The sequence below is a fragment of the Taudactylus pleione genome, unplaced genomic scaffold, assembly GCF_031769625.1.
Source record: "Taudactylus pleione unplaced genomic scaffold, aTauple2 ptg000145l, whole genome shotgun sequence".
NCBI classification, from domain to species: domain Eukaryota; kingdom Metazoa; phylum Chordata; class Amphibia; order Anura; family Myobatrachidae; genus Taudactylus; species Taudactylus pleione.
In genome coordinates this window covers 100,960-125,649 of record NW_028284547.1, presented here as the reverse complement: position 1 = coordinate 125,649, position 24,690 = coordinate 100,960, and the positions used below count along the sequence as shown (strand labels likewise).

General features: G+C 51.2%; 2 protein-coding genes across 3 annotated transcripts in view; one reads left to right on the top strand and one right to left on the bottom strand.

Moving 5' to 3' along the window:
• ODAD3 (outer dynein arm docking complex subunit 3) overlaps positions 1–1,024 on the bottom strand; it is a 49,501-nt gene extending 48,477 nt beyond the window's left edge. For both annotated transcript variants that reach the window (XM_088473899.1, XM_088473900.1), the window contains exons 1-2: positions 786–1,024; positions 105–195 (exon numbers count right to left, since the gene is read on the bottom strand). In XM_088473899.1, coding sequence (XP_088330025.1) covers positions 105–177 — 73 coding nt within the window. In that variant the 5' untranslated portion in view covers positions 178–195; positions 786–1,024. The remainder of the gene's footprint in view (positions 1–104; positions 196–785) is intronic.
• A 206-nt stretch (positions 1,025–1,230) lies between these two features.
• PRKCSH (PRKCSH beta subunit of glucosidase II) lies at positions 1,231–24,690 on the top strand. Its single transcript, XM_088473901.1, has 17 exons — positions 1,231–1,391; positions 3,337–3,453; positions 3,575–3,670; positions 4,855–4,912; positions 5,029–5,146; positions 5,291–5,420; positions 5,509–5,593; positions 11,330–11,408; positions 13,045–13,131; positions 13,212–13,346; positions 13,454–13,529; positions 13,626–13,695; positions 15,559–15,648; positions 15,741–15,815; positions 22,427–22,526; positions 23,852–23,998; positions 24,331–24,690. Exons 1-16 carry the CDS (start codon positions 1,298–1,300, stop codon positions 23,990–23,992), a joined length of 1,551 nt encoding a protein of 516 aa, XP_088330027.1. The 5' UTR covers positions 1,231–1,297; the 3' UTR covers positions 23,993–23,998; positions 24,331–24,690.

The following is a 24,690-nucleotide window of genomic DNA, read 5'->3' as shown; positions in this document are numbered from 1 at the left end:
CTGGTTATAAAGTGCCAGCTAACTCTGCAGCACCGTACAGCTGGAGGAGATACTATACCTAAACTAAGTGTTAGTAAAAACAAAAATAAACATTATGGCCTCACCAAGAAGCTGTATTTTCTTCTGTAGCTCAGAGATCTGCTCATGTATGGGAGGTTTAACCCCGGCAGATGTCATGGTGCCTGCTATGGTGTCCTAGTAGGGGGTAAGGAGAGACAGGTAATAAACGTTAATTTGCAATGTTCTGCTAAGTGTCCACAGTAACGCACTCATCATTCACATGAATCTGATTGCCGTGTACCACATACACACACACACACACACACACACACACGGTTTAAAGGGAGAGCTATGCTACCTATACCATACATAGCAATATCTACATACTCCTCTGTCACCAACCACACTTTTAATTCTGAGGGACATTTCAATTCACTTGGGGGGTCAGTTACAAAGCACCCCAAAATGCCTTGGAGGCTCCACCCGCTCCCAGTAGATGCCACCCGCTCCCAGTAGATGCCTCTGCCAACTGGAACTGCACCAAGGGGGCACAGCCTGGCAAGGGAACAGAACTGTATACTTGGTACCAGTCAGTGTGTGTGTTGTATACTGTACACACACAGACTATTGCTGCACCACACCTTTGTGTATCAGATTCTGCAGCATGGAGGGCAACAGCCATAGGGCCTGATAGATAGATAGATAGATAGATAGATAGATAGATAGATAGATAGATAGATAGAATGAGGGGAGCCCCCCGACCTTCCCTTTGCACGGGCACCCACCTTCTCTCTCCCTGCTGCAGTCCCCGGCGTCTGATAACTTTGTTGCTGAGGAACGGTTTCCTTGGCGACCAGCGGCCGCACTTCCCATTGGCTGAGACCTGGCCGCCATCTTGATACACCCGGACTAGGCCGCCGCCACAATTCCCTGTAAAGAAGGAGGCGGCAGCCATCTTGCTACTCATGCCAGGTCTGCCGGCCATGCTGGGCTCCTAGGTGACGTATCCCGGGTTTCTATATTTGACACATAGCCAGGAACATGCTGTAACGTGTGATGACCAGTCACCTCATTTATATAGAACACGAGGAGGTAGCGGTCACGTGGTTGTGACGTAAGAGGTCCTGTCTTCAGCTTGGATCTACAACAACCGACAGGGATTGGTTTTTGCCACACGTAGGATGGCGACAGGACGTGACGTAAGCGGAAGTGTAGAGGCGACTTTTAGGCTTTGCTCCCGCTGAAGTGTCAGACAGGCTGTGTGTGGAGTGGACGGAGAGGCGGCTACGAGTGGAGAATGCTGCGGGCGCTGCTGCTGCTGGTGGGAGCCCTGGGGGCGCTGTGCTGCGGAGCTGTAGAGGTGAAGAGGCCCCGGGGTGTCTCCCTGTCCAGTAAGTGCCCTCTCCCCTCATTACATCCAGTTATTGCCATTAGCCTCATCCCTGTGTCACCCCTGCAGCCTGCCCCTCCCTCCTTTACCTAATGTGTTCTACACACTAGTGCTATCTACCACTGTGTGCCAGGGTGCCCCCTGCTGGCAACTCCCTACGTGTCATTATTATACCCAGTTATTGCCATTAGCCTCATCCCTGTGTCACCCCTGCATCCTGGCTCCCTGTGCTGGTGTATGTGCTCCCCCCTCATTTCTCGCCATCATGTGTTCTATACACACTTACTGCTGTCATCTACCCCTGTGTGCTGGAGCGCCCCCTGCCTTTTGTGTCGTTATTACAGCTCCATCATTACTCATCCAGAGAACTCTGTAGCAGCAGGGTAATAAGTCTCTCATTGCATTCTGCCTCACTGGGCTTTGCCACTTTACACTCCAACCATCTAGTTTGCCCCCATGTGAGCTCACCACCTTCCCCACAGGTATCTGGCCTGCCCCGTATTTATACCCACTCTCCTTGTCACCTGGTCTACCACCCTGTACCCCTGTGTGCAGAGCCTCCCTATCTGGTGGCTCCCTCTGTGATCGGAAGACATACGAATTACCGCCGCAAATCCCGACAGCGGCAGGCTGACACTGCTGAAAATCCCGATAGTCCGCAGGTAAGTATGAACTAACCTAACCCTCCTTAGGGGTGCCTAACCCTAACCTTCCCCCCTCTAAGTGCCTAAACCTAACAGCTGCATAGATTCTGGCTGCAGGATGCCATTCTAGGCACACTGCTAGCCAGATGAGGGTAGCAGAAAAAAGCTCAGAGGGCCAGACCAAACGATTCTGGGGGCCTTATACGGCCCCCGGGCCTGAGGTTCCCTATCCCTGTTCTAGTATCATCTGGCCTGCCCCCTGTGTGCTGTGTCCCCCTCCTCTAGTATCTTCTGGCCTGTGTGCTGTATCCCCTTCCTCTGTTGTCATCTGCCCTGCCCCCTGTGTGCTATTACCGGCTTCCTGATGTTACTGGTCAGTAGATAACCATCATTCTGGCTCTGTTGAGGCTCCTGCTGGCTCAGAGTTTTGACTGAGCCTGATATCTACCCCTCTGTGTCGTCCCTGTCTGTCTGCCCTTCCCCTTTAGAATGTAAGCTCTCACGAGCAGGGCCCTCATCCTCACGTGTTTCTCCTCCCCCTACTTATAGTATCATTTACTCCTAACTCCCCACAACGGCACCTAACACCTGGTTGCTCATGTCCTGCTGCTTGTGTTTTGCAGCTGAGTTTATAACCTTGTCCTTGTCCTGCATTGTTTTGTATTACTATTAACTGTTTTTCTTGTGTGCTCATTTATGTACTGTGTAAGGCGCTGCGGAACCTTTGTGGCGCCATATAAATAAAGGATAATAATAATAATAATAATAATAAAAGGTGGGTACACACTAAACAATGTGCTGACGATGCAATATCGTGAACGATTTCCCTTGAACTCTTCCCTGCACTCCAGGACACCATATGGTGCTTCGGTGTCCAATCTGACCAACGATCTATCGTCCGTCTTTAACGATTTCCAGTGTGTCGTGTACGAGATTGGCAGATCTTGCCTGCAGTAGGCAAGATGTGAAGATACAACTGACGACCCGCGAGTACGCACATAGCCATCGTTCTCGTCAGTGGACACTCACAATTTGCAAATGTTTTACACGATTTGTCGTTCCGATGCGTCGAAATCGGGCGAATACTGCAAAAATATTGTCTAGTGTGTAGGCACCTTAAGTAAATGAGTACTGGTAATGCGCATGGTATAGGGTGTGCCTTATCCAGGCATTTTGCACCAGGGTACCTATTATGACTTATTATATTACACTTTTTAACATAATGTGTTTTTTTTTTAATTTTAATATAGAAATGTCTTTTGCACTCTCTCCCTGATACATCTTCCTCTAATGATCTCACAGATCGCAGTTTCTATGACGAGTCCAAGCCTTTCACCTGCCTAGATGGGTCCCGGACGATCCCCTTTGACCGTGTAAACGACGACTACTGTGACTGTTCCGATGGAACCGATGAGCCTGGTAAGATCATATTGTGCCTCGTTTGGTTAATGTGCCCTGCAGGGTGAGCACTATAAGATGGCACTTTTATGGGGCTATTACAACTACAGTAGTAATTTTAGTTTTTATCCCCCCCCATCAGGCACAGCTGCATGCTCAAATGGAAGGTTCCACTGCACCAATGCCGGATACAAGCCCCAGTACATCCCGGCATCACGGGTCAACGATGGCATTTGTGGTGAGTAAGAAATGGGCTTTTCTCAGTGGGTAAAGTGTAAATACATCTCGGAATTTGAGGACCTTCCTACAGATCGGGTTATCCACCCTCCTGCCTAAACAGAACCCCAAACCTTCCTCTTGCTACACTTCCCCTGGGACCCAAGCGGTTTCCTCCATTTTAACAGGATCTCAGCTAATGTGATGATGAAAGACCCCTTGGATGGTGGTGGGGCTCTGTTATTTAGGAGATGGCTGGTCTGTGTACAACTTGTAATCTAAAACTGCACAAAGGCCCCAGTGCGGAAACCTCACAACAGGTCCTAGTGCAGAATAGAGGTGAAATCATTCTTATAATTCAGTTCTTGTGCAATCAGCGGAGTATCTTGGCGTATTGATGACATCTATGGGTGGGGATTAATGTTCCCCCCCGGGATCCAGTCATAATACCGTCAGTCGGGTTGCCGGTGCTTAGAATGCCTGCGCCAGAATCCCGGCATCCTGACTGTAAGCACTGGGATTAGGGATTACAGTTGGGCACTAGAGGGAGGGTTAGGGTTAGACACTAAGGGTGGATGATAAGGTTTAGGGTGCAGTGGGGGGGGGGGGGGGGTAGGGGAGGATAAGGCACACATCCACTGGCCAACAGGCAATAGGCTGCACGATTACGTCACTATCGTGCAGTCGTTTGTGATGTGCCTTCACTGAACGGGCAGACACAGTCGCTCAGTGTAGGCACATCAATCATCTGCAAACATGTTGAACCTGATGATATCGTCGGGTTGTACAACATATTTGTACGATAGACGATGTTTAAACGACTAGCGAGAGCGCACATCGCTGGTTGTTTTAGAACATCGTTTGTTTAAAAAAAAAAAGTCTTAACGATATCGTTATCTACCAATCGCTCAATTTAATCGTCTAGTGGATGTGTGCCTTTAAGGAGAGGGGGAGAGCTAGGATACTGACCGACAGGTGTCGGTATCGTAACCCTGTCGGGATGCTGGCTCTGGCATCCCGTATTCAACCCTCCCTCCCGGCCTTACTGTGCTATAACTTGTAACTTCTAGCTGCTCAGTGGGTGTGAGAGAATCCCCCCCCCATCTGTGTTAAATCTTTTGCTCGATGGTAAAAATGAATAGATGCGTAACCACTGGAATAATGAAACTCCTGTCCTGCAGAGCTTTCACTCTTTTCTGTCTGCAGATTGCTGCGACACCACTGACGAGTATAACAGCGGCGCACATTGCCAGAATACCTGCAGGTGAGATTTCTTAGATTGTTAGATATTTAAGTGTCTTCGCTAGAATGACAACTCTGCATATTTTTAATTTTTTCTTGTTTTTAATAAATCATTTTCTTTTTTCTGTTGTGTCTCAGGGAGATGGGACGGAAAGAGCGTGATGAGCTGGAGAAGAAGGCCGCCATGGCTCGGGAAGGCATGCTTCTCAAGCACCAGTTAATTGAAGAAGCCAAAAAAGGCAGAGAGGAAAAGCAGGTACTGCGGAGCCCCCGACCCCTTCCCCCGCCCGACACCTACAATCCTCTTTATTCAAACCGCGTGGGGGCGCTGAGCTTTTATTATGCATATTACACCTTGGTCTGACTGTTTCTTGATGTCGGCGCTGCTTCTCTGCTGCAGGGGAAGCTGCAGGAACTGGCAGAGAAGCGGCAGAACGTGCAGTCCCAGGTGGATTCACTGCGGGCAGAGAAGGACGAGGCGGAGAAGCCAGAGAGGGAAGCGAAGGACGCACACAAGAAAGAGTGGGAAGGTGACGAACGTACAGTGTCGCTGTATGTGTGGCCCTGTTAGTGCGGGTGTTTATGTAGGGTGTTTTATGTAGGCTGTGTACGTTTCAGAGCGGAGGGAAGTGGAGAAAGCTGCTTTGGAGAGGAAACGATCCCTGGAGGCTTTCGCGGAGATGGACCAGGATTCCGATGGAATGTGAGTTTGATTCAGCGTCTTGCAGTCCTCTTCTATAAATGCAGATATTCACATTACTGTGTTATGTACTGTCAGGGACCCCCGTACCCAGTGTCCCTGACGTGGGCGCGCCCTCTGCTATAGACAGAGCGCCGTAATACAAATACCTTACTTACGAAACTGCCACCACCGATGGAACAATTTAAAGAGGCCACCGGTCCTCTATTGTCCCAATAATTGCTCAGGCTCAGCAACAATATCCCAACACAGTTAATCTGTTGCTTAACCTCTCCACAATTGCTCAGACTCTGCGTCCCAGACGACTACACAGTTCGCTGAGACCAACCCTCTGCTTCCCGTACTTTACAATATGTGTAGCGTCACTAATAAACTCTTCAAAGACTAGGGTTTGGAGCATATATAAAATAAATGAATAAAGAATACTTTATTTACACAAAAAGGTAGTACAATGCTTAAAAAAATCAAGCGATATGGTAAGAACTTACCTTTGTTATCTCTGTTTCTACGAAGTCCATAGGGTCCACAGGGTTGACCTTGGGGTATAGCTGGATCTGGATCCATGGGCACCACGCAGTTAAAGCTTTGCTGCTCCCAGGATGCACTTGGGTCCGTCCTCCTCTATACCCCGCCCCCGGCCACAGGCACCTCAGTTGGTAAGCAGCTAAGGCCGGAGGAGGAGACTAAACAGAGAGAAGGAAGACTGGAACACACAAGAAACCATACTCACAGAAATGGGAGACGGAAAACCGGTGACCAGCCACACAGCCCATTTGAAGCCAGGTGCGTCAGGGCGGGCGCCCTGTGGACCCTATGGACTTCGTAGAAACAGAGATAACAAAGGTAAGTTCTTACAATATCTCTTGTTTTCTACTTCAGGGTACATAGGGGGTCCACAGGGTTGACCTTGGGGATGTCCCAAAGCAGTTCAACTAAGGGCGGGGACGCTCCTGTGCTGAAAGGAGTACCCGGCGCCCAAAGGATGCATCCTGAGAGGCGAGGTGTCAAACGCATAGAACCTCAAAAAACGTTTGAATTGAAGACCAAGTGGCCGCCTTACACAGCTGAACAGCGGAGGCGCCACGTCTAGCAGCCCAAGAGGGACCCACAGAACGAGTGGAATGAGCCTTAACAGAGGCTGACACAGGTAAACCCTCCTGTGCATAAGCCTCACAAATAACGGAACGAAGCCAACGGGCTAACGTTTGCTTGTTGGCAGGCCAACCCCTCTTGTGAAAACCGAAGAGGACAAACAAAGAATCCGACTTCCTAACCAAAGCAGTCCGATCCACATAGATTCTAAGTGCCCGAACTACATCTAAGGAAGCCTCACCAGCTGAAAGATCAGGTGACTGAAAAGCTGGCACAACAAGTTCCTGATTAATGTGGAACTTCGAGACCACTTTGGGCAAAAACTCAGAACGAGTGCGGAGCACCGCTCTGTCCTGATGAAAAATCAGAAAAGGGGGGGCGACAGGAAAGCGCCCCCAACTCTGACACCCTCCTGGCAGAAGCAATTGCTAGGAGAAAAACGGTCTTGAACGTCAGCCACTTGAGGTCCACCACCTCAAGAGGCTCAAAAGGATGACCCTGCAAGACCTGTAGCACCACCGCCAAGTCCCAAGGAGCCACAGGAGGCACGAAGGGAGGCTGTATCCTGAGAACACCCTGGAAAAAGGTGTGAACATCCGGTAGTGTAGCAATCCGTCGCTGAAACAACACGGACAAAGCAGACACATGAACCTTCAGAGAGGCCAGGCGTAAGCCGAGGTCCAAACCTGATTGAAGGAACTCCAAGATTCTGGAAACCCGGAACACCTGAGGATCATAGTTTCTGGATTCACACCACTGAAAGTAAGTGCGCCACACCCTGTGGTAAATCCGTGCGGAGGCAGGCTTGCGTGCCCTAAGCATGGTACCAATGACTGAACTGGAGAAACCCCTAGACCTCAAGACGGCTGGCTCAAGAGCCACGCCGTCAAAGACAGCCGACCCAGATCCGGGTAAAGGCAGGGCCCTTGAGACAACAGGTCCCGATGCTGAGGAAGAAGGTACGGAGCGTCGATGGAGAGACACCTCAGATCGGAGTACCAAGGACGTCTGGGCCACGCCGGAGCAACCAGCATGAGCGTGCCGCCATCCTGCTTGAATTTCCGCAGAACCCGAGGAAGTAAGGATATCGGAGGAAACAGATACGCCAGGTGAAACGTCCATTTCACTGACAGCGCGTCTACCAGACTGGCGCCTGCGTCTCTTGTCCTTGACCCGTAAACGGGCAACTTGTGATTGTGACGGGAGGCCATCAAGTCCAGCTCCGGCAGCCCCCACCTGTCCACGAGTAGCTGAAACACCTCTGGGTGAAGCGACCATTCCCCGGGATGCACGTCGTGATGGCTGAGGAAGTCCGCCTCCCAATTGAGGACTCCGGGAATGCAGACTGCCGAGATCGCTGGAATGTGACACTCCGCCCAAGCAAGGATGCGAGACACCTCCGACATTGCTGCCCGACTTCGAGTTCCACCTTGGTGGTTGATATACGCCACCGTGGTGGCGTTGTCGGACTGCACCTGAACCGCCCGTCCGTAAAGAGCGGGACCGGACGACTGCAGGGTCCGATAAACCGCCCGCAGTTCCAGAATGTTGATGGGAAGAAGAGCTTCTTCCGCAGACCAACGACCCTGAAGTGACAACGAGCCGGTCACTGCCCCCCAACCCCGAAGACTGGCATCCGTCGTGAGCAGGACCCAGTCCGGGATCCAAAAGGGGCGCCCCTCGACCAGATGAGCTGTCTGAAGCCACCAAGTCAAAGACTGCCGAACCTCCGGGGACAACACCAGCAACTGAGAGCGGATCCGGTGAGGTAACCCGTTCCATTCCGATAGAATCAGCCCCTGCAGAGGCCGGGAATGGAACTGGGCAAATTCCACCATGTCGAATGTTGACACCATGGAGCCCAAAACCCTCATAGCCGAATGGACCGACAGGCGGCAACTGTGTATCCTCAGCTGCAGGGAGGAGACCTTCTCCGGGGTCAGGAAGATCATTTGCCGCCGGTCTGTCCCCAGAGACCGGCGGCATGAAGACTGCATTTTCCCTGCGTGCAGCGCTGCACGCAGCTTACCTGGCCCCTTCAGTCCGGCAGCAGTCCTTGGGTGGTCCCGGAGCCACGCTAGTACTGACTCCGGGGTCCCGCTGCGATCCCCGGATCAGTCTGATGCTGCCGCTCTGAAGACAGTAAAAATAAAATAATAAAATCATCTTTTTTTTTTTTAAATAAAGAGTAAAGCTTAGGGGCTGCTTATGCAGCCCCACTGCGCAGGGTGACCCGACTCCGGCCGGGCACCAACTAAAACTGAGGTGCCTGTGGCCGGGGGCGGGGTATAGAGGAGGACGGACCCAAGTGCATCTTGGGAGCAGCAAAGCTTTAACTGTGTGGTGCCCATGGATCCAGATCCAGCTATACCCCAAGGTCAACCCTGTGGACCCTGAAGTAGAAAGAATGTTACAGAAAAAAGAATGGTTACAAAGGTACATACAGCAATATAAAATAAAAATGGTAGAGGTAGACTTACGGAAAACACGCCATGTTAGAAAACACGTAGTGTTCCGCCCATGAGGAATGGTAAGAAATGCAGAGACTTCAATGTGACAAATTGATCCCCCAGTTATAACACAGAACACAGGGCTTCAATCCCTTTTATCAGAAGGGTATCACACCTCAGGTGAGGTCATCACAGCCCGCTCTGATTGGTGGATGAGATGATTGGAGGTCTGGAACCTCCCAGCTAAGTTTAAATCCCTTTAAACTTATAACAGAATAAACCTAATAACTTCCCCTGTGGATGGATTACCTACAATATGGGGTGTTCCTCATACAGGTCCATATTTTACCTGTTATACAAGTGTAAATATGATGTGGTTGTCATAGTGCATTCCTGAGATATCTCATATCTTTAAATCTGTATGTCTCAGTGATCTGGGAATCGCACACAACCTGGATATGGGGTCCAGTTATATGTATATAATTTTCCAAGCTTCCAGCTATCACCGATACAACAATTTTATCACATAAACCATCCAAATATGACTGATCATTGATCTGCCATATCTCATCAGCCTGGTTTCTATGTGTTTTACCCCTTATGGTGCTGACTGTCTATAGATGCAGACACAAAGGCTGAGCAATACACATGCCCTGGTGACAATGTTACCATAATTGAAAGGAAAAACAGATAGGCTCTAAGCTAGACAAATCTGTGTTGTATTTCCTAATTTCATTAACAGGGAACTTAGGGCCTGATTCAGAGCCGGACGCTCTGACCAGAGCGCTCGCTCTGAATCAGGGCCCTCCTACCTCAACTTGGAGCGGCCTCTTACCACCCACAGCTTATGCGAGCGTCCATGATGATGGTCGCGACGGTCAAGACCATCGCGACCATCGGGCTTGCGACGAGACCCTGTGGTAGGGTCTCGCTGCCGCAAGCCCTGGAGTGATTTTGGCTCTATCAGAGCCAAAATCACTCCCACTGACCCCACTAGTGATGTCAGTGGGGCCGGACCCAGACGGAAGGCGTTCCCATGGGAACGCCTCCGTCTGGCAGCCACGCCCCCGGCACGCCCACCAAAGGGGGCGTGCTGTCACTCACCATCGACTGCACGCCCCTTTTGGTTTGAGACCCCGAGCGACGGCTACCCCGTCGCCCGCCGGGTCTCGCGCATGCGCACGACGGAGCTCCCTCCGTTGTGCGCATGCGCATTTGGGTACCATCGATCCGCTTGCGAGTGTCCTGCGCTCGCGAGCAGGTCTGAATGAGACCCTTAGCCTATCCCTGTTAAATACATTACCTGGGCAATACTTTAACCAAAAGGTTTCCTGACTTGTAAACTTCAAAGAATAATTATCATGTGAGTCCTATGACATTTAACAATTCTTAAAATTAAGCTTTGGCTCCGAAATGTGAAATAGGCCCTTTCAGGAACATACAGAGCTAGGTGCTATTTGCATGTCAAAGGGTTAGTTTCCATCTTCCCTGCCTCAAGGACTCAAAGAATACATGACCTAATAAAGACAGTCAGCTCTTCTGCCCTCACATTCAGAAAACCAGTTATTCTATGGCTTTTAATTACCAATCTGTTATGACATTAAAACTATAATTTGCGCTATGTGCCATGTCGCTATATTCCTCACATGTACGACCTGCATCCTTGCTGTCAGTGTGATTTATATATCAAACGTTTAATAAATGAAGCGTTTTGAGGGAGAGTGCTGCCAAATGTGGCCTCTGAGTACTGCGTGAATGCCAGCTCCAGACCTGATCAATGACATTGACAAGATGATGATGATTCACATTTTACAATATACCTGTTGCTCACTGGACGCAGCCATATTGGGGGCTGACTGTAGTGTTAATTCTAGCACCCTGCACCTGTCACAGCCCGTGCAGTTCCTCTTTTCTGCCTGGGGTGTCGCTCTGGTGCTTCTAGCGTGCACTGCTCTCTATATCAGAAGCTTGTTGCATCAGCTGAGTGTGCTAGAAGCAGAGAGCGACACCTCAGGCAGGAAAGAGGAACTGCACGGGTTGTGACAGGTGCAGGGTGCTAGAATGAACGCTAGACTGAACAATCAGCCGATCCATTCACTGTGTGGCGTAGTTTATAGTGGGTTGTCAGACGGCATCCCCATCAGTATTGTTGCAGCCAACAAAATGGCTGCTTTGTAATCAACGTCTGTATCCACAGTTTGTCTACTACAGAGCTGTTCTCTCACCCTGAGCTGGATTCGGATGGAGATGGTTTGTTGTCAGACGAAGAAGCCCAGGTAATTCCCAGTGACTGGTCTGTTAGTCTTTTTCTGTTTTCTGTCGCCCTGTAGGCAGGATGGCTCAGTCTTACATCCGCATATATAGAAGTGCACTAAATGCTCATTCACCAGCCAGGAATGTTGGAAACCTTTTGCAGTGTTCTCCCCGGGATCAATTTCACGGGCGATTGACCTGGCTCTTTTTACATGCTTCCCGGCACTATCCTAGTCCACAGTGGTTGTACCATTGAAACCTGTAGATGCCAATCAGATATCTCCCTCAGTAGAGCGTAACTAGCAACGTGGTCTTATGACTGACACAGAGCTCAGCCAATAGAGCCCTATTGCTAGCCTAGTAATGCAGCGCTATTGGCTGGTCTCTGGGTCTGGCACATAACCGCAGCACTGGTAAAGCTTTGCCGAGGGCTCACTCTGGGGGCAATATCTGCCTCATAAAGATGGGGGATTCAGACCTGACTGCCTCTGATCAGAGTCCTGCTTTACTTACATTATTGTGACAGTCCCAGATCTCCCTCCCATCAGAGATGCTGATGTAATGGTGCCTACACACGTAGCGATATTTTACACGATTTGCCCGATTCCGATGCATCGTGACGACAAATCGTGTAAAATATACCCAGATCGTGAGTGTCCACTCACGATGCGCGTACCCGCTGGTCGTACATCGCATCTTCAGATCTGCCGTGCTGTAGGGCAGATCTGACAATCTCAGTCACGATGCACAGGAATAGTTAGGAGGCACGATAGATCGTTTGTCACATTGGACAGTTTTTAACACCAAATCGTGCCCACGACTGCCGGGGAGAGTTCAAGGGCAAATCGGACACAATGTCGGACCGTGAGCACATCGCCAAGTGTGTGGGCACCTTTACTGTGACAGGCCGGCACAGAGATCCCTCCCCCGTCGTTAAGAGGCAGGGTGCGGTTTGGACAGCGTAAACATTGCAGAGAGAGAGTAGATGGAGAGTGCAGACATGTAGTGTGTCCCGGCGAGCATTCCCGGACATCATTAAATCTGTGTCCAGCCAGTGGGCAACATCTGCAGGAGTCTATAAATATATAAAAATTTTCATTAATGCTAAGTATTACACTATCCCCACCCGGCTACTTCTTCATGCCTAGCGTTCCCGCTAGGCTGTTAGGACAGGGTGTGGCGCCCGGCATCCATTCACACTGATAGCAGCGCTTAGGGACATGCTGGGCACGCCACCAAGAGCCCCTTTTCATTGGCAGTGCCCCTTTTCATCACACCAGTGTGTAAATGTAACCTAAGCGGTAGACACCACCTCCTTCCTATGTTACTGCATTCACTTAATAGAACGTGTTTGGTACCTGTTAGACACTGGCACGTTCACCTGACCGCCTGGGGATATGGCTCGTCTTACATCGTAGTGTCGTCCGTCTTTCCATGGGAAATTCTCTCCTGGGCGGCGCTGTGATCATTCCGTCATTGAGGGATCAATTTACTCCTCAAACAAAGAACTTGTTCTGCTGCTTTCTCCCGTGTTTGTGATGATTGCAAACGTGCAGGAGAAACCTCCATAGAAAGTCCTCTGATTACGGTGTACAATAAACGCTACAGGGGGTATATAGTTTCCTCATCTCTATATATTCTTCTCTCCCCTTCTCCCAGACTCTATTTGGCGGATCAGATGCTGTAGATATGACCTATTTCCAGGAGTCTGTCTGGCCCCAGATCAGCACAAAACTGAAATCTGAGGTAAGAGACGGGACACGGGGTAACGGCCGGCGGGTGCTGGTGTACAGCGCTCAGCACTCACCCGCGTTTGTCTGGCTCAGAGCGAGGCCCCTCCTCTGCCTCAGGTAGAAGAGGGAACGGACTCTCACCCAGAAATCCCCCCCGAGGATGATGAGAGCGACGATGGAGAGGAGGGAGAAGAGGACGACGAGGATGAATCTGATGAAGATCATAGGGTGAGCTAATGCGGCACCTGTCCAACCCTGCGATGGACCGGCCATTTTGTTATCTGAACCAATATTGATAAGCCGGTGTGTGACGCATCCCTTTTTATTTATCATAGGCTCCGCCTACCAAACCGCAGGGGGAGGAGCCAGAAATGCCGCCATATGACGAAGCCACCCAGGTGCTGATAGATGGTGAGAAAAAAAAAAATCCACTATCTGCGTAATATCTGTCACAACATTCCCCTGTAACGGCCACATCGTATATCCTTTATATTGTGTCTCTCACAGCTGCTCAGACAGCACGAAATCAGCACGAAGAAGCTGAAAAGTCCTTACGGGAAATTGAGGATACAATCAGGTATGAAGTAACGTAACACCTTATACCCCTGTAACATCTTATTACAGTAACCCAGCTCCTGAGTGTCTTATTACCCCTGTAACATGTTATTGCAGTAACCCAGCTCCTCAGTGTCTTATTACCCCTGTAACATCTTATTACAGTAACCCAGCTCCTGAGTATCGTATTACTCCTGTAACATCTTATTGCAGTAACCCAGCTCCTGCCTCATTGCCGTAACCCAGCTCCTGCCTCATTGCCGTAACCCAGCTCCTGCGCGCCTCATTGCCGTAACCCAGCTCCTTAGCGCCTCATTGCCGTAACCCAGCTCCTTAGCGCCTCATTGCCGTAACCCAGCTCCTGCGCGCCTCATTGCCGTAACCCAGCTCCTGCGCGCCTCATTGCCGTAACCCAGCTCCTGCGCGCCTCATTGCCGTAACCCAGCTCCTGCGCGCCTCATTGCCGTAACCCAGCTCCTGCGCGCCTCATTGCCGTAACCCAGCTCCTGCGCGCCTCATTGCCGTAACCCAGCTCCTGCGCGCCTCATTGCCGTAACCCAGCTCCTGCGCGCCTCATTGCCGTAACCCAGCTCCTGCGCGCCTCATTGCCGTAACCCAGCTCCTGCGCGCCTCATTGCCGTAACCCAGCTCCTGCGCGCCTCATTGCCGTAACCCAGCTCCTGCGCGCCTCATTGCCGTAACCCAGCTCCTGCGCGCCTCATTGCCGTAACCCAGCTCCTGCGCGCCTCATTGCCGTAACCCAGCTCCTGCGCGCCTCATTGCCGTAACCCAGCTCCTGCGCGCCTCATTGCCGTAACCCAGCTCCTGCGCGCCTCATTGCCGTAACCCAGCTCCTGCGCGCCTCATTGCCGTAACCCAGCTCCTGCGCGCCTCATTGCCGTAACCCAGCTCCTGCGCGCCTCATTGCCGTAACCCAGCTCCTGCGCGCCTCATTGCCGTAACCCAGCTCCTGCGCGCCTCATTGCCGTAACCCAGCTCCTGCGCGCCTCATTGCCGTAACCCAGCTCCTGCGCGCCTCATTGCCGTAACCCAGCTCCTGCGCGCCTCATTGCCGTAACCCAGCTCCTGCGCGCCTCATTGCCGTAACCCAGCTCCTGCGCGCCTCATTGCCGTAACCCAGCTCCTGCGCGCCTCATTGCCGTAACCCAGCTCCTGCGCGCCTCATTGCCGTAACCCAGCTCCTGCGCGCCTCATTGCCGTAACCCAGCTCCTGCGCGCCTCATTGCCGTAACCCAGCTCCTGCGCGCCTCATTGCCGTAACCCAGCTCCTGCGCGCCTCATTGCCGTAACCCAGCTCCTGCGCGCCTCATTGCCGTAACCCAGCTCCTGCGCGCCTCATTGCCGTAACCCAGCTCCTGCGCGCCTCATTGCCGTAACCCAGCTCCTGCGCGCCTCATTGCCGTAACCCAGCTCCTGCGCGCCTCATTGCCGTAACCCAGCTCCTGCGCGCCTCATTGCCGTAACCCAGCTCCTGCGCGCCTCATTGCCGTAACCCAGCTCCTGCGCGCCTCATTGCCGTAACCCAGCTCCTGCGCGCCTCATTGCCGTAACCCAGCTCCTGCGCGCCTCATTGCCGTAACCCAGCTCCTGCGCGCCTCATTGCCGTAACCCAGCTCCTGCGCGCCTCATTGCCGTAACCCAGCTCCTGCGCGCCTCATTGCCGTAACCCAGCTCCTGCGCGCCTCATTGCCGTAACCCAGCTCCTGCGCGCCTCATTGCCGTAACCCAGCTCCTGCGCGCCTCATTGCCGTAACCCAGCTCCTGCGCGCCTCATTGCCGTAACCCAGCTCCTGCGCGCCTCATTGCCCCTGTAACCTCTTATTATGCTCCTTATTAATCCTTATTAATTCTTTTGTGTATCTAGGAGTCTGGAGAAGGAGATATCGCTGGATTTCGGGGCGCATGGAGAGTTTTCCTATCTCTATGGACAGTGTTATGATCTATCAACCAGCGAGTGAGTAGCGTGCGGTGGGGACTGTGCTGACTGGTGTATTGGGAATAACATGGCCCCATTCATGATCTGATTTTGTTGTTCTGCCTTCCTAGATACGTCTATCGCTTGTGTCCATTCAATCGTGTGACTCAGAAACCGAAGGTTGGAGGATCGGAGACTAACCTGGGGTGAGGGCTCTGGTTACTGGGTTGGACACTGGTCTGTGTACGCCCAGACCTCAGGGTTATACAGTGATGCTGCGTTTTGGTCACACAGGGCCTGATTCAGACCCGCTCGCTAGATGCGGGCGCTCGCTCCCAGCGTATGCAAATTCAGCTAAGTGACATCAAGGCAGGCTATCGCATGGCAAGACATAAGCACGCCCACTATGTCTTTGCGTGCGATCACTTCGTGTATTTAGCCTGTCTTTCTACTTCAGGGTCCATAGGGGGTCCACAGGGTTGACCTTTGGGTATAGGTTGGGAACCAAATCCGGGCACCACGCAGTTAAAGCTTTTAGCTCCCAGGATGCACTTGGGTCCACTCTCCCTATAACCCCACCCCCAGCCAGAGGCACCTCAGTTTAAGTTGGTGCCCGGCCGGAGTCGGGTCACCGTTTAGTGCAGTGGGGAGCTGATTAGCAGCCCCTAAGCTATATATTTTTTTCTAAGTACAGAGTTTTTTATTTTTACTTTGGACTTTCAGAGCGGCAGCGTCGGACTGTCCATAGGACGTCTAAGCTGCCGCTCCGTCACCCCGCCGGCGCTGAGACGCCAGTACAGATCTGGGGATCTCAGCGGGACCCCAGAGTCTGTAGTAGCTGGACTCTGCGGGCGCCCAGGACTGCTGCCGGGTCTACGGGGAGCAGGTAAGGTCGCGGATCACCGCTTGCGGTGATCCGCGCATTTAATATGCAGTCCTGTACCTCCGGGGACAGACCGGAGGCGCCGGCAGTGGCGGCGGGCCCCCCATACCCCGTGTGTCCACTAGACCACCAGGGACTTACTGATCGGCGCTGGGAGCCGGCATCCCGGGAGGTTAATAGCCGGCCAGGGGAGGAAGCTTTCCCTGTTACAGCGGCTCCTCCCCTCAGCTCAGCGCGCCTTTCAGTATGTATAGTCTGGCGTCGCTGAGCTGCTTCCTCCGCGGGCCACGCTTCTTCTGAGGTCTCCAGCGGCCATTTTCTTGTGGTGCAGCAGAGCTCCGGAGATGGCAGTGAGTCCAGTCACCCTGCGTACCTCTCCATCAGGTCAGTGTACACAGCGCTGTAGCCTTCCCAGACACTGAATCTGGGTAAGTTGAATGCAGTGTAATAGTGCAGTATATTATATGACATGTTTATGTATATATGTATATATCTGCATGGTATGTGACTTATGCTAGTGCTGACTGTCTGTATTTAATTCTCTCACCTGTCAGTGTATATCTATCCCTTTTCTTTATCTGCCCTAATACAGCTGTACTTAGGGTGGTTCTGAGACCTCACATTTATATACTCGTTGATATTTGTGAGGTTTGTCACATACAGTTGCGTGCTGCACCTTGCCACATTTTCGTTGGAACTGTGTGTTGCATACGCTGAAAATGGGTCCCTGCGGCTAATTTTAGCATCAGTCAGGACCAGTATAGCACTGCTTGATATTTCCGCCAAGATTGGTCAGATATGTTTGACCAGGAGATAGAGCGTTATACTGCACCCATTTTTGCTATCCTGCAAGTCATGTGCTGCAGGTGTTAGTGCGGAGGATTTGTTTCATAAAGGGTTCTGTGTGTGGCGTCATCTGGTGCCGGCCCCTTTCACGACCCCCTTGGGCGGTTTATTTTCTCGGCATCCTCTCAATTGCGGATCGCCGGGTGGGCCCCATTGTTGTACCTCACCTGGGGGTTACTTCACCATACTGCCCTTTTCATCTCAGGGTATCTCGCAGTTTCTTGCACTCTTCCCCTGTGACACAGACTACCGCTCCCTGCAGGGGTTTTTCGCAGTATATGAATTCCCCCTGGTGCCACCATAGTCTGTCAACCCCTTGCAGGGATTCCCACGGCCACCCTGGGTGGATGTCGTTTTCTACGAAACGCAAAGTGGCGTGGTTGACGCCCTGTGGTTACTTCCCAGTTGGCTCTGCGTGAACTGGATACTGTTTTGGGCCCTTTCCCTCTTACACGGGGGGAAGCCTATTTCAAGTATTATTATCCCTGCTTTGGGCTGGTGGCATGTCCATTCTGGTTAGAGTGAATGTTGACCTGCACCTGTATCATACACCCTCAGTATTGCGTGCCTTCTGGTTCCCTGTTGCTGACTAGCGGGGGGATCGCATGGCGGGACTCTGGCTGTTGCCAGATATGAGGTATTACAACAGTGTTTGGCCTCCTGTCCCAAATTCCCTGAGGGTCATCACGAGCCCCTCATGGGGTGGATGGGCGTGTTACTCGTCGGATTACAGACGTTACTATGCATCCCATTCCTGCGTGGTCGGATTCTTCTGATCCGTAGGTGGTAACTCTGCCTGAAATCAGTATACTTGCTTTCAGGGGTTGTTACCCATCCTACCATGGCTATAGCATGGTTGGTTAATACTATTGCATACTGAGCTGATGCATTTGTAATGTTTTATTCCCCACCAACACGTCTGGGGTTCAAATGTATTTGGTCACTCACGTAATATATGCAGTTGTCATAGGTGGACATGCCTATATTGGATACCAGTCTCCTAACTTTCAGAGTTCCGGATGCGACGGTATCCTCCGTAATACCCTATGGCTGCGCTCTGGGAATGCAGAGGTGCAGATACCATCTATAGGGTAGATCTTGTTGGGTCCTGACCTTGACAGTGGCAGTACAAATTTCCCGCCTTCAGCTATGCCCACTACAGGGCCTCAGACTAAGTCTATTAAGTCTTTTTGTCCTCTGGGTCAGCCTAAAGGTCTGTTTCTTCAACCGAGCAGGCCTGGACTGCCAGCCGATCCTGCTTCTGAACCTACGGATATATCGTCAGCATGACGAGACAGGCCTACCACTGGGAGATGGCGATTTTCTCAGTTCGCCCGGTACTAGTGTCTAGTTGCCGCGGCTACGTGGGTAGGAGGGTACGCCCTCCCTTTGCTCAGGCGGCCTATTTCCATGTGATGGTACGCAGGCCCTTATTCGGACCCGAACAGGGCCTTACGAATCCAGAAAGCTATACAGTTGTTGGGGTAAGTGGAGCTAATTGGGCCATCCCCACTTTCTCAGCGAGGGACTGGTTGTTCTGCTTTCTTTCTGGTGCGGTGGCTGAATGGTCCTCTTTGGCCTATTCTCTGTCTCAATTCCCTGAACCAGTTCCTACAGCTACCTGGGCTCAGGAGGCAATCCCTATGCTCCATCATACTATGTTTGAAACCTGGGGACTTTATGGTATCACTGGATATACAGGACGCGTGCCTACGGGTACTTACAGAGACCTTGCCTCAGCATGGACTGAGGTTTGCTGTATCACAGCACTTACGGTTTTTCGGGCTCTGCCTGTTGGGACTGTTCTCAGCCCCACGGGGGTTTACCAGCGTTTTGGATTTTCTGACAGTTCTTCTGTTCAGTATATCCCAAATGCTCCTGTACCTGGATGGCCTCCTGCTCTTAGCAGGATCACCGGGGTACTTTACAGCCGGGTCAGGTTGACTGTGGCTTCTTCAGGGTGCAGACGTTTAATCAATGGGGAAAAAGTCCTCCCTGCATCCCTCTCTGGGTATTCTTCACCTAGGAGCCCTGCTGGATTCTCAGAATCTGAGAATTCTTCTGGAGTAAGACGGCATTTCCACTCTTCCATTAGGAGTACATGGATGTCTGCGCAGTCGACATATGTCTTTGCACTCTGGGATGCATGGTCCACTATTCAGTGTCTGCCTTTGGAAGGGTGGAATGGGCTTAGTTCCATTCCAGGCCTTTCCATAATTGGCTTATCTCCAGATGGAACAAGTTTTTTCTGTCTGATCACTGTTCAAACGATGCTGCTCTCCCCGGAGGCAAGTCGGTCCCTTTTCGGGTGACTATGACCATCTCGTCCAGGGTATTCTTTGCTAAGGACAGTGTCTGGTTCGCATCCATTTCAGTGCAATTGGATGTCTGTCGATTCCACCCTGTCAATTAACTTGTTGGAACTTTAGCCTTCACTCTGGCATAGCCCTTGTTTCCCGGTGAACCTGAAAAAGTTCAGTCCGACAGGGTCAGAACAGTGGCTTCCTTTTTAGCAATACTGTTCGTTGGGTGGCAATGTCAGGTATGTCATACATTCGGACATTGTCTGCGGGTCTCCTCCCGACCATCTCGACAGTGTTCATTTCAGGTGCTCTCCATTGGGAAGCGGGAGTCCTCAGCCGTTACGACGTGCATCCTGGGGACTAGTCTCTTCCCCAAGAGAGGTTTCATCTCCTGGTGAGCAGGGGGGGGGGGGGGGGCCCTCCTGAGGTGACACTCATGGCCTTCTGACTCTATCAAACTACGGTGTTACAGTCCAACTCTGGGGATTCTGAAGCAACCTTCAGTGACTCTTTGTCGGTGAAGTGGTTCTTCCAATTTGCGTACCTATGTTCTCCAGTCTCCATTCTTCCTCCAGGGAAGTGTTTCAATCGAGACAGAGATGCTTTCCTGCTGGTGGCTCCTGATTGCCCCAGATGTCAGGGGTACTTGGTTTTTCGGAGTCTCTCCATCGATACTCCATTCCTGATGCTTCACTACCCAGACCTGTTGTCTCAGGGTCCTGGGGTTTGCCTTGGACCTGGGTCGTTTGTCTTTGACTACGTCCCTACAGTGGTCTTACGGCTTCCCTGGCTTTGTCATCGTTGGAATGATTAGAGCACATGGATCAGCTTTTGCTGGGACCTACCACAAACTGTGGCAGCCATAATTCTTATGGTATTATACCTGTCGATACGATCCTCTGGTGTCCAGGATTTCCAGATATTCTGGCATTCCTTCCGGCTGGCTTGGGTTTCACCCTCGGCCTGGCCTTCCTGACAGTGCAGATCTCTACACTGTCAGTATGATTAGGATATGGAATTGCTCCGCTCTGATATCCAGTTCATCCTTTGGAGTGTTTTCTGGATTATGCCTCCATTTGTCCTCCCTAGGGACTCCTTGGGAGTTAGTAGTGGTTCTTCGTTAACTCCGGGGAAAGTTAATGGAACCGCTGGTTGTGATAGCCATTACATGGTCTATTGCTTTGGCTTTCTCTCTTTCTATCAGGGAGTTTATATCAACCAGGTGAGTGTCGGAATTGGGAGCGTTCTCATGTGGCTCCCTCTTCTGGAGGGCATCTTGTCGGGGTGTGAGTTCCTCTCATCCTGTGTTTCTTCTTAGTGATTTTCAGGTTCCATATTATTCTGGAACTTATGGTGCGGCCATTCAGTCCCCAGTCCTCTCGGCTGGTGTGGCCTCATTGACTGTGGTCCGACCTCTGTGGATTTATGTGATCCATTCAAGTTCCTGACGGAAATCGGACTCCTTATTGGTGGTCTGAGATTTCTGGTTTTTACAGGAAAGGATGGCCGGCCTATGGCCATATGTTGGCTGGACGGCCTCGTACGTCTTCTTCAGGGGCCTACCCATGGGTAGGCCTTTCTGTTGTTGCTGCTTGTTTTTTCTCGGGTCATGTAACCCTCGTGGGTGGCTCGCTGTGGCGCCTTGGCTGTTTTGCCTTGCTAGGTGGCCACGTGGTCTTCTGTCCACACCTTTTTAAGGTTCTAGACATTGTTTTCCTTTGCCTCTCAGGATGCTTCCTTTTTGGTGGCGGATTCTCCTCTCAGCACAGGAGCGTCCCCTCCCTTGGTTGAACTGCTTTGGGACATCCCCAAGGTCAACCCTATGGACCCTGAAGTAGAAAACAAGAGATATGGTAAGAACTTACCTTTATCTGTTTCTACGAAGTCCATAGGGTCCACAGGGTGCCCGCCGTGACTCACCTGGCTTCAAATGGGCTGTGTGACTGGTCACCGGTTTTCCGTCTCCCATTTCTGTGAGTATGGTTATCGAGTGTTCCAGTTTTCTCTCCTTTTCTCTCCTCCTCCGGCCTTTGGCTACTTACAAACTGAGGTGCCTCTGGCTGGGGGTGGGGTTATAGGGAGAGTGGACCCAAGTGCATCCTGGGAGCTAAAAGCTTTAACTGCGTGGTGCCCGGATTTGGTTCCCAACCTATACCCCAAGGTCAACCCTGTGGACCCTATGGACTTCGTAGAAACAGAGATAACAAAGGTAAGTTCTTACCATATCTCTTGTTTTAGCCACCCACTAGCACACATCATCTTCAGGAAGTGTATGCAACCATCGCTACATTGGGTTCCATCGGATCTGACCGCAGCGCTTGTGGTCGACTGTACCCTACCACAAGCACTGTGAGCACTTCAGTGTATAATTCAACCATGACGCTGGCTGTTAATTGTGCACGCTTCTGAAATGGCGTTAAGATGCTCTGACATGCCTGCGTTCGGCCATCCACTCTCCCATTTCCAGTGGCCTGCCCCTGTTACCACCCGCAAACTATTTCTCCTGTCACTCATTCAGCTGGGCTGTCTCTGCTCGGACTAGTTCGCGCAACTGCGATGCAATTGCATAACATCGGCCAGGAGCGAGTGGCTTATTGCGAACGGGTCTTAATCAGGCCCACAGTGCGGAGACTGCTGCCGGAGGACCAAATTTCCTCCCTGGCTATAATGAGACCCTGCTGGACTATGACTGGTAGATGCGGGTGTCGGGTGATCTGGGATTGCGTTCAAATTTTTATTTTATTTATTTTTTTGGTTCCTCCTGTTTTCATTTTCTTATGCGCAGGATATGGGCGTCCTGGGCGGGACCAGAGCATGACAAATTTAGTGTAATGAAGTATGACCAGGGGACAACATGCTGGCAGGGACCAAATCGCTCCACCCAGGTGAGTCCCACACATCACACTTGCTGATATGACAGTAGTATGCCTTAGTATGTATAGTCTGGAGCAGAGAAGGGAAAGGGGGGACATGATAGAAACGTTCAAATATATAAAGGGATTTAACAAGGTAAAGGAAGGAGACATCCTTCAAAGAAAGAGAAGTATTAGAACAAGAGGACATGTTCTAAAACTGGAGGGTGGGAGGTTCAGGGGAAATGTGAGGGAAAATTACTGCACAGAAAGGGTAGGGGACAAGTGGAATAGCTCCCATCAGGGGTGGTAGAGGCTAAGACAGTAGAGCAATATAAACATGAATGGGATAGACCTAAGGATATCCTTCAGAATAATAAGGATCAATAAGGGTTGAGGTAACAATATGTTTAAAAATGGGGCAGACTAGATGGGCCAAGTGGTTCTTATCTATCGTCAAATTCTATGTTTATTACACAGACCAACATGTGGGCATGAAGCAGCTCTTATGGGGGCTTTCAGCCATCTGTGACCATGTCCTTACTATGCTTATTGGCAATGTGACATGGAGTCTGTCCCTCCCACCACAGGGTGACACAGACAGGAGGAGCTATGTGACATGGAGTCTGTCCCTCCCACCACAGGGTGACACAGACAGGAGGGAGCTATGTGACATGGAGTCTGTCCCTCCCACCACAGGGTGACACAGACAGGAGGGAGCTATTTGACATGGGGTCTGATCCTCCCACCACAGGGTGACACAGACAGGAGGGAGCTATTTGACATGGGGTCTGATCCTCCCACCACAGGGTGACACTGACAGGAGGGAGCTATGTGACATGGGGTCTGTCCTCATCACAGGGTGACACAGAGACAGGTGTCTCAAAACAAATGTGGGGCACACAAGTCATGCAGTTTTCTCAGTTGACCACATGGTGGCAGAGTTTCTCCTTATGATTAGATGACCGCAGTTAGCACTGGGCACGATTTTATTCAGCGCAATGTAAATAGCGCCGGGAGATAGCTCCCGGAGCTATTCAATTCATCGCGATGTTAGGTCGGGGAAGGCTCGTTATCGCTCCTTAAACAGGGTGTTTAGGCACGATAACGGGCATTCCCCGACCTAACTTCCCGGCGCGAGGCTGTTTTCCAGGCGCGAAGGGCAGAAAACAGGCTCGCGCCGGGACTTTTGTCGGATTTCTTCTCTCATCCCCGGAGGGATGAGAGAAGAAATAATTAGTCGGACTTGGCAGCGCGGTGTATTGAATAGCTCCGGGAGCTCACTCCCAGAGCTATTTACATCGCGCTGAATAGAATCGTGCCCACTGTGACTATCCCGACTTTTTCTGTGCCTGCAGGTGAAGCTGTTCTGCGGGAAAGAGACCGTTGTCACCTCTACGTCTGAGCCCAGTCGCTGTGAGTACCAGATGGAGTTCTTTACCCCGGCCGCCTGTCAGCAGCCCAGTGACATCCCGCAGGAGGACCATGACGAGCTGTGACCTCAGGTGCTGTAGCTCTTCAGTTTTCTGCTCTGCAGTAATCCTATATATAAAGGTCTCTTCTTCTGGCCGTTATTCGTGCTGTGACCTCCAGTTTTATTTTTCTTGCTACAGTATGTAGACAAAAGTGATTGGACACGCAATGACGCTGAGAGTTTGTATTCGCTCTGAGCCATGCCCCCAATAATGCAAGATGCGTCTTATATCTTTATGACCGGAGAAACTTGTGCCTTCATAAACCGTTTGTTACATGTCACAGTCGCATTATGTCTGCTTACAATATATCTGCTGCCTTTTTTATCTTACTATGTATTTACTGTCCATCTCATTCCCTACAGCTGTACAGGACCCCAAGGGAACAAGAAAAGCTGTGACCATTGGATGAATTCCCCAGCCCCCCCCCCCCCCCCCCCCTGGTCAGCCAGTGTCTGCCCCTTTCGCCAAACCTCATTCCAGACCCGTCCTAACCGTTCCTGATTCCTGCAGTAAAGGGCAGTGGTGACCAAGAGACACATTCCGGCATCTGCCCCAACCTCTGCACTGCTGCTGCCCCTCCCGCAACCGTGTTGTATGTACAGAGGCATTTTAGTAAATACACTGTCCCCAGTGGCTGCTACGTTCTTGTTAGTGGAGTAAATTAAGATTGTCCTGTGTTCAGTGCCATTAAAGACAACTAAAAAAACACCTTGTGTTAGAGA

Bases quoted from the DNA above. Each gene is read 5' to 3' on its own strand.
- PRKCSH (XM_088473901.1), top strand. From the start codon at position 1,298: ATGCTGCGGGCGCTGCTGCTGCTGGTGGGAGCCCTGGGGGCGCTGTGC. The intron at 13,347-13,453 runs GTGAGCTAATGC...TATTTATCATAG, and splicing joins AATCTGATGAAGATCATAGG to GCTCCGCCTACCAAACCGCA. The intron at 15,816-22,426 runs GTGAGGGCTCTG...TCTTATGCGCAG, and splicing joins GGATCGGAGACTAACCTGGG to GATATGGGCGTCCTGGGCGG.